The sequence below is a fragment of the Haliotis rubra genome, unplaced genomic scaffold, assembly GCF_003918875.1.
Source record: "Haliotis rubra isolate DU_JTF1 unplaced genomic scaffold, ASM391887v1 Scf88, whole genome shotgun sequence".
Taxonomy (NCBI): domain Eukaryota; kingdom Metazoa; phylum Mollusca; class Gastropoda; order Lepetellida; family Haliotidae; genus Haliotis; species Haliotis rubra.
The window spans coordinates 1,064,770-1,074,687 of record NW_025767612.1 but is presented as its reverse complement, the minus strand read 5'-3'; the positions used below and the strand labels follow the sequence as shown (position 1 = coordinate 1,074,687).

At 38.1% G+C, this 9,918-nt stretch overlaps 1 protein-coding gene across 3 annotated transcripts in view; it reads right to left on the bottom strand.

The window, feature by feature from the left end:
* LOC124263382 (inner centromere protein-like) overlaps positions 1-9,918 on the bottom strand; it is a 32,050-nt gene continuing 22,132 nt past the window's right edge. For all 3 annotated transcript variants that reach the window (XM_046697998.1, XM_046697997.1, XM_046697999.1), the window contains 2 exons: positions 3,724-3,854; positions 1-3,402 (listed from right to left, as the gene is read on the bottom strand). In XM_046697998.1, the coding sequence (XP_046553954.1) occupies positions 3,212-3,402; positions 3,724-3,854 (322 nt within the window). In that variant the 3' untranslated portion in view covers positions 1-3,211. The remainder of the gene's footprint in view (positions 3,403-3,723; positions 3,855-9,918) is intronic.

Here is a 9,918-nt window from a genome sequence, read left to right as displayed (position 1 = left end):
TTACATTTCAGAATTTATTCACATTCATCTGAAAATGCAGATACCAAGTTACACTCTGTAAAAGCATTTGTACACAGTAACTGACAGTTAACTTGATGAAAGAGGATAGTTCACTGTGTACAGACATCCACAGTATGGCAGTGAGTCACAGCGCTGAGGCTGATCTTTGATATATCGGGACAAAGCAGAGCTAGTATATTCTCCATACCTATATGACATACACCGATAGATTTTAATCAAACATACTTAGCATAAGTCATATGTCCTTAAAATAAATACAGCCAAGATGACATTCATTCCAATAGACTGCTATTGAAAGGCCAGAAAATGTTATAAGTACCTACAATAAGCATGGGGAATGACAGAAAGAATGTTTTATGTCTGTGCTCTATGGACTATCAAAAATACAAAATGGATACACTGTGTAAAACATAAACATTAATAAAAACATGAATGAGATTTACTAAATTCACTGCTAAAAATGTATTACTGTTATGGCACAGAACAATCAACAAGAAATTGAGCTTTCCTTAAAATGACAGTCTGGTAAATGAACAGAAATGTACATTCACTGATAGATGAATGGTCTGTGTGTATTGTGAGATATGAGATGTTATTAATAAGATGGATGACCTATGTACATGTTTACATATTTACAACACAGTAGGAAAGCTATATACACATGAAAGAGTGGACAGTTTCACAAAATACATGAGTGAGGTGAACAGGTCCATGAGGCATCATTGCTCCACGATATGATACAAAATACCATATTTCCTCTAATAAATGCCTGGGCTTATTGCGCTTACTGGGTGTACCGTAATTAATTGTTAGTGAGCGTTACTTCAAAGTTGGGACCATTCCTTAATAAATCTATTTTTGGATCAAGGGAGTCTACATTTATAATAAAAACAAACCCAGCACTTATTAGAGGCCTCGCGCTTATTAGAGGAAATATGGTAACTAGCATTTTGTTGATACTTAATAATAATGTATGATTTGTATGAGCAAATGCTTTCATTCACATTGCTAAGAAGTATCACTTAATCATGTGTTGGGTTTTATGCCATTTTTAGCAATATTCCATTAATATCAAGGCTGGGAACAGCAGAGAGGGACTTCCCACACTCTACCCATGTGGGGAATTGAACCCTTGTTTTCGACGTGTTGAGCTAACACTTTATCATTAGGCTATCCCATCCCCATCTTGTATAAAGGGACATGTTTTTATGTTTCTCGGTAACATATCAGTGCTCATCCACATCCACTTCATCTGACACATGCAAGTCTTACAACATTAAGTTGAAAGGACATAACACCACTGGAATACTCTTAAAGCTATCACATTATGACATATTCAACCTGGTAGATGAGAGTGTGGTTTAACACTGCTTTTAGCAATATTCCAGCAATATCATGCTGAATGGACATCAGAAATGGACTTTACACATTAGGGGTGAAACAGTATACCGCAGCAATTTGCTTTCGGTTCTGTATACCGTAATGCAATGCAAAAATTTGGTATTTTTGCTCATTCAAAGTAACAAATATTATGGTTATTTTTTCCCCTATGTTATTAAACAATGTAAGGTTTGGCTCTTGTTATCAATTTTCTGCATTATGATCATATCTCATATAGCGAACTGAGACGGACCTAACCGAAGTCCTTGTACCATACCGTTTCACCCCTAGTCCCCATGTAGGGAATCAAACCCAGGTCATGACGATTGAACAGTTAACCGCTAGACTACCCCACTGCCACGATTTTCACATATGAATGAAAACCACAGTGCTCATCAAACCCTGATTCATACATGTAAATATAATGACTGAAATAACATAACTCCCACAAAATCTGTATCATATCATGAAGCTACAACCGAGAGACATACTACAACAATACGGTATTGTTCCAAGACAACACCAGGAAAATCACTGAAGAAGATTGGATGATTCAAGAATTAGGAAAAGAAAGACAGGAAGTGCCAAAGTTAAAAATTGAAGAGACAGTAAATGAGTATAAATGATCCTGTTTCTCAATAAAATAATATTGCGATGCATAATTTAATACATCTTTACAAATGTACAGAATATCAATTGAGTTTAACAACAAATACAATTAATAAGAACAAGTTGTTGTATTGATACAAATATGCACTTGTATGTTCTGGCCTATGGTTTATCTTCCTTGCTTGTTATCTTACATGGACTGACTGACTGAGTTTATTTTTACGCCGCTTTTAGCAATATTCCAGCAATATCACGGCGGGGGACACCAGAAATGGGCTTCACACATTGTGCCCATGTGGGGAATCAAACTCGGGTCTTCGGCGTGACGAGCCAACGCTTTAACCACTAGGCTACCCCACCTCCCCTATCTTACATGGAGCGAAAACCACGAGCACAGCACCCTCACATCTACCAGATGCAAGCTTTAAGGCCAGATGGTGTCCCTCAAACATTAGTGGCCTATATTTGATATTAATTGGTTCACGGTTGTTGGGTGCCCTCACATCAGACTGAGGGAGTCTTTGATATTGATAGTGCCACTCAAACATTATGTTTTTAATTGGTTTATTGTTGTTTTTCTCAAACCTCTGATCGCTGGTTGAAATGAACAGACTAAGAATAAATGGTTGGAATGAGAGGAATAAAAATATAACCTAAACCTCTATGTAACTTTTTGCATTTTGGTGAAATCTGACAGGAATGTTGAATATACTCAGAGAAACAAATAAAGGAACACAGGAAAATTCAAGCGTTCCTTTAATATTTTCCAGTTTTTATTACCGGCTTTGAATAACGCTGTGGGAGTAATCTGAGAATAAATAAAGGAACACTGCCATGAAGTGGTGTTCCCTTATTTGTTTCCCTCAGTATATATTGTGTTCCCTTAAGAAGTATGTTACACATGAGCTATGAAAATGTTTCAGCAAACCATTACAAGCCTGTATGCTTTACTTCTGCCAGTACAAAAAATTATTTGCGATTTTCTTCATAAGTGTCATCAGGTTTGGCGCTATTAAAAACAGTTTTTACACTGGAATTCTTCCCCTCTGATTCCTTTTATTTCTGGGGATCCATGAACCAAGTAACAAAAATATGAGACCTGCCATTGATGGTGAAGGTACAAGCATTGGACTGAGAGATCACAGTCAGACGGAGGGAATAGAGATAAAAGAGATTGAGTCTTGATAACTGAATGATATGATCATGAAACAGGTGCCCCATTAGGTTTGTACAAAGGTGAATCCCAGATGGCTGAACTTGTGCGCTTGTTGAACCTCGGCTTGACTTTCTTGAACAGGACATTGAGATCGGGTGGATCAATAGCGCCAAAGATTCCCTCAGTGTTTGGTGGATGATAGTGTTGGTTTATTAGAGCAGCCTTCAGATTCCGGTCTGTGAAGAAGAAAATCATTATCATCATTCCAAAATAGATGAGCCCATGTTCATGATCTCATTCAAACTGGCAATTCTTCAGCAACAGGTATTAAATTCTTATGATTTCAGCTCAGTGACCAGAAGCTGAAGCATTTTAAAAACAACAAAAATTATTTAGAAAATAACCATAAAATTCTGTCTTTATTAAAGATACCCTTTGACTAAAAAGGAGCTAATCTTGATACAGTTAAACTCTGAAACTCTGTCAATTTTGTCCTTAACCAACAATCTGCGTTGGAGGCTGAAGCCCCCCAAAATTGGTCTAAGCAAAGATCCTACCTTGTGCCCAGAGAGGTAATCTCTTCTTGGGCTGGTCTTCATCATCGGTGGAATCCTCCGAGTTGAGGTCCTCTATGTTGTAGTTCTCTGAACTGCTGTTTTTCTTCTTCTTAGCAGGGGTGATTTCATACCTGTAACAAACACATGTTGTTAGTAAAGTTGCTGGCCACATCACTTGCCACATCAATCTGAAGAAATTGGACATCTACTTGGCATATAGATATGCCAAACCATTGCATGTTTGCTGTGATGCAGTGGCAATCCCATTCTCTTCAAACAGAGCTTACTCAACTCATATCTTCTCAAGAAACCTCTGTTCTAATACGGCCATATTTCCCGGTTCTTGTAAAATCCCCTGATGGCAAAAAATCGCAACATGAATTATCACCCTTTTTTCTATCCAATCAGAACATGTGTTACATCGACTTAGATCCAAAATGGCGGCCACCATGGAGTTAGTTGATCAATATGCAAAGGATAGATTCGGTATTTCATGTTGAACTGAAAATCAGAAACTAGCAATGGAAAGTGGGGCCAAAAATATCCCTCCTCTGCTGATGACTTATGTTGATGTGACACACAAGACATTTATTGGCTAGCTTGTCCACTGTCAACGAGGGCGATGGAGACGCCATTACATGACTGAGTTCTGTCTAGCTGAAACATATGCACATTGCACAGGGGAAGAGGTTCTAGTTTTCCCGAAGCATACAGAAATTACCAAGGCTTAGCGAATGATCACTTTTGAAACAACGTTGCTGACTGCACAACTAAATCTGATTGCAACCAATCACAAATCTTGAACACTTGCACCATGAAAGGGCCGTATTAAAACAGAGGTTACGTGGGAAGATATGATTTGAGTAACCTCTGTAGGAGTGTGGTTTGGGGTTTTTTACGCCGCTTTTAGCAATATTCCAGCAACATCACAGCGGGGGACACCAGAAATGGGCTTCACACATTGTGCCCATGTGGGGATTCGAACCCGGGTCTTCGGCGTGACGAGCCAACGCTTTAACCATTAGGCTACCCCACCGCCCCACCTCTGTAGGAAGAGAATGTGGCAATTCAAGATAGTTTAAAATAACACCCACAAGTCCGGTCTCCTTTCAGCAAAGACTTAAGATGTGAACTCTCTTAAGAACATTACTTTTCTACCATGGTAAAAATGTAATTTTTTGAGTAAAATTGATATTTTATACTTATCCTGACTCATGCTCTTTTGCTTGTCTCCTTCCTCTTGCGAACATAGTGGAACACTTGTATCTCCCTAATTGAAGTTCCCTTCAATGTAAAATCACTAATTAGTACACCACGAGTTACCTCCCTTCCACAAGCGCGGGAACGAGGGGCCACCTCTACCCATGTGCCTCACTCTCTCCTCATATACTGAGCCCAACATTTGAATTTACAGGGAAATCCAAAGTGTTATTTGGGGAGGATGGGAGGGCTGACCTCATGAGTCAGGATAAGTATAAAATATCAATTTTACTCAAAAAATTACATATTTTTCCTTATCCTGACTCATGCTCTTTTGCTTGTAGAATCCAACAGAGCGGAGGTGGGAATATATAATACTTTGGATTTTAATAATTAGTGATTTGAACTGTGATGATTGTAATAACCCTATGAGAACTTCATAAAGGCATTGAACTGATGAATTCCTGCTGCCAGCTTATCAGCTGCCATATAGAGGTTATTACAATGTACTTATTATGATAAGTATATATAATATTAATACAATGCTTAAGACTAATAGACTTAAGCTTGTTAATATGCTAGTATAAACTCCTTAGAGTTTGTTAGCTAAAATACTTTAAGATATAAACATAGCACTAAGCTTAAAATATGATTAATTTTAAGCTAATTATATAATAACAAACCTTGTAGAGTTTGTTAGCTAATACATTTTTACAATATGAGTATAGTATTGTGCTTAAGATATAATTATCTTAAGCTACATATATAATAGTCAAACTTAGTAGAGTTTGTTAGCTAATATATTTTTACAATATGAGTATAATACTGTGCTTAAGATATAATTAACTTAAGCTACATATATAATAGCCAAACTTAGTATAGTTTGTTAGCTAATATATTTTTACAATATGAGTATAGTACTGTGCTTAAGATATAATTAACTTAAGCTACATATATAATAAAAAACTTAGTAAAGTTTGTTAGCTAAAATATTTTTACAATATGAGTATAGTACTGTGCTTAAGATATAATTAACTTAAGCTACATATACAATAGCCAAAAACTCTGTAGAGCTTATTAGCTAATAGATTTATAATGTAACCATAGTACTAAGCTTAAGATATGATTAGACTTAAGCTAAATGTATATAGCAAAAACTCCTTAGAGTTTATTAACTAATATACTTTTATGTTATAAACATAGTACTGAGCTTAAGATATGATTAAACTTAAGCTATATATATATAATAGTAAAACTCCGTGAGAGTTTGATAGCTAATACATTTTATTATGTTGATTTAGACCTAGTATTGAGCTTAAGATATGAAGTAAACCTTAAGCTAAATATATAATAGCAAAAACCTTTTAGAGTTTTAATAGCTAATATACTTATATGGTATCAACATAGTATTGAGCTTAAGATATGAAGAAACCTTAAGCTACATATGTATAAAGCAAAACTCCGTTAGAGTTTGTTAGCTAATACATGATATAATGTAACCATAAAACTTAAAATATGATGAAAACTTAAGCCCAATATATAATAGCAAAAAACTCTTTTAGAGTTTTGATAGCTAATATACCTATATGCTATAAACATAGTACTAAACTTAAGATATGAATAAGCTTAAGTTACATATATAATAGCAAAAACTCCATAGAGTTTGTTAGCTAATACATGTTATAATGTAACCATATTGCTTAAGATATGATGAAACTTAAGCCAAATAGCAAAAGCTCTTTAGAGTTTGTTAGCTAATATAGTTATATGATATAAACATAGTACTGAGCTTAAGATATGAATGAGCTTAAGCTACCTATATAATAGCAAAACTCCGTGAGAGTTTGTTAGCTAATGTATTTTTACAATATGAGTATAGTACTATGCTTAAATATACTTCTTGACTTAAGCTCATAGTATATAATAGCCAAAAAAAAAAACTCTGTAGAGTTTGTTAGCTAATGCATTTATCATGTAACCACTGTGATGATAAAAAGCGAGCTTAAGCAAATTATATATAGCATGAAGCTATTTAGTACTGTTATAAGATAAGTAAAAATCTGTAAGATTGACTTATCTTCTCCGAGAACTGTCAACTGTTGTGCAAGGACCATGGGATCGAATTGGTGGATACCTGAGATGTCCTCGGTGGTGATATCTCTCAGATAATGGTTGGCAACCACCATATCCGGATCTACAGTAATAAACCCTCCATTATTTCAAATAACATTTGTGTAGATGAAATTGTAGAAGTTAGGGCTCTAATATCAAGAGTATTAAAGCTCATGGAGGGTCGGATTAGGTCCATCTGTCTTGTATGCACGTAGTATGACAGTTCTGATCCAAGCGGAGATATAGTGCATTGAGACTACACTCTGCGTAAGTTGATGATAGAGGAAAAAATCTGTTGTATATTTTCTTCCTGTTTGGTTTGGTGGAGATAAATTTACAGTGCTCTTGCTGGCCAGCATGATAGCATCATCGTATCATGGAGTCCAAGTATGTCATCCAGGCATGTTCATAAACCTCACTTGTGAGGTGTTGTAGCACTATATTCATATCCCCAAGTTGGTAATGCGTGAAACTTCCGTTTATTCTCCAAACAGAAACTTAGTAGGTTTACTAACCATCTAGTTGTGTTAGTAGCTTGATGATGAATTTCAGGTGTAGTCTGAAACGCTGTGGATTTCGATCCACTTGTATCACGTCGTCTAGGTAAATCGTTGCGATGTCCTTGGCGATGTATAATGCACAACCGGGAGTTTGTGTCTTCGATGAACTTTATGTAAAATCGCCTGACTGCTGTGCCCTTGTCTAAACTTGACAGGGGAGGTCTCTAACCTGAAGAAAGCAGCCTAATCATGAAGGTTCAGGTTAACTGGGCTGTAAGGAGGCTTGCTTTCGTTCATTGATATAAAGTTGTCACTTGCAACCTATGTCTTGAACTGTGAACTATGCTCGACCTCTGTGTAGAGGCGTTGTTCATCGGGGTCCAATCAGAATAAGGCATTTTGATTCTGTAGAGTACCAGCTGTGATGTCACCGGTGTAGCAGGAAAAGGAACCTTGTATAATATAGTGCAGTCGTTGATATTAGAACAATCATCGGTCTTCATCGTAACTTCGAAGTTACCCGAGTGACCACGTGTTTCGAGGATTAATGGTAAACGCAAAGCTTCTCGCAAAAAATACCTTGCTCTGTAATATTAATGCTGGGTAGGTTATTTTCCTGGCTGTCGTTGAAAGTACTTCAGTTTTGAATATAATTCGACTTCTTTATATATAAAGGTACAATAACTTGTAAGTTGTCAGCTTGTAGACTGTATACATGAATGTATCGGGTCATAATTGTAGAATTAAAGCTGAATTTGTTGTACATATTTCTTCTCAGAAATGTTGACGATTATGAGTTATACTCGCTGTAATAAGGCTGCTGTTCAATTCGATATTGAATTGTCTGCAGATATGCGTAATGGTCACGCATGTAGATAATCGTATCGTCGTCGGGTTGCATATACTAGCAATTTATACGGAATAGTTGATTTCTGTGAAGATCTATGAAACGTCGTTGACAAATTAATACAGCGACGTTCTGTGTTGTAAATAGCCTGTGCAATTGTCTTGGCGTGAAACTTATAGGCGGCATCTGGCATACAGTTGATAGACAACTTATGCGCGATGTCTTGAACGGACTGAGGAGTAGCTATATATGACGAAAGCTGGTATATGGAGACCTTGGAGGAGACTTCCTCGGTGAGCGCCGGAGACTTCCGCGAAGCTCTCGTATCCCTTCTAGATCTACTGGTGAAGTAGACTTGGAGCCACTTAGCCTTCGCGACCTTGGCGAAGGTATCGAAATCAAGTCCGATTAGAATATATATATATATATATATATATATATAAGAGCTTGCTTCACCTAATGGCCTCTGTGTTTAACAGGATGTGGGTCAAGCGTGGCCTTCTCCTCAGCGGCGTCCTTGTAGCTGGTGAGGCTCTAGCTCCTTCAGCGGGCTGCCTGGGACTTGCTGGTTCTGCATAAGTAGGGCCGAGTGGATCATCTTATCATTTTCAGAAGTTAGTATTCACGAGAAATCTGGTGATAAGTGTCTCAATGATCGTTCTAGATCTATTTAGGCCAACGAACATACGTCTCATGGTCATGGATTCAACTGAACCAATTCTACGATTGTAGTTCTTATTGTTGATATCGATGATCAACTTGTAGTTTTCATCGATGTCTTAAGCCTTGAAGAAGGGGTCCATGTTGTGCGTGGAAAACTTCTAGGCGTGAAAGTTCGGCAATTATGGTGTCTGAACTTTTGTGGCTTTATGGGATGCTATGTCTAGATTCTGTGCTACCGCAGCAATGTCCCGATCGGAGGTAGGGTGATAGCATCTGGCGTCGTCTTCCTTCATCAGGTATGTCTGCGTCGTGCACTGCCACTCTAGGAAGGTGATGTAGACTTGTGTGCAGACTTGTGTGGTAACCTGTGAGGCGTCGATGTGGTGATGCACGAGGAGATCGGAGACTATTGACAGCTTCGCCGAAGCTCTTGAGTAGTCCCTTGACTCTGTTAAATGGCGATCTATATTCGGTGTCCTTCCCGAGTGCCTTCGCGAATGCCTTCGCTGAACGCCTTCCTGAAGCCTTCGCCGAAGCTTCCTCTGCGTTCGATGCTGCTGAAACGGCGATTTGAGCTTCGCGAAGGCTTCCGTGAGGTCTGGTGGCTGAGTCTGCATCTAAGGATGAAGCGAGGAATGTGATGATCTATCCCGCCAGCGAAGGCCTTCGAGCTGTACATCTCTGGTCCTTCGTCAAGGTGGTCTGCGACTTCCTTCGCGAAGGCTGCATCGTCTTGGCTGCTACGTTGACTGGAGGTGCCTCTAGAGTGTTGTCTAAGTTGGAGCCTTCGCGAAGGCTCGTACTCTGGGCTGGCTGCTTCTCCAGTCTGTAGTGACCCTCCATCGACCATGATTTGCCGTGAGTGCTTCGTCT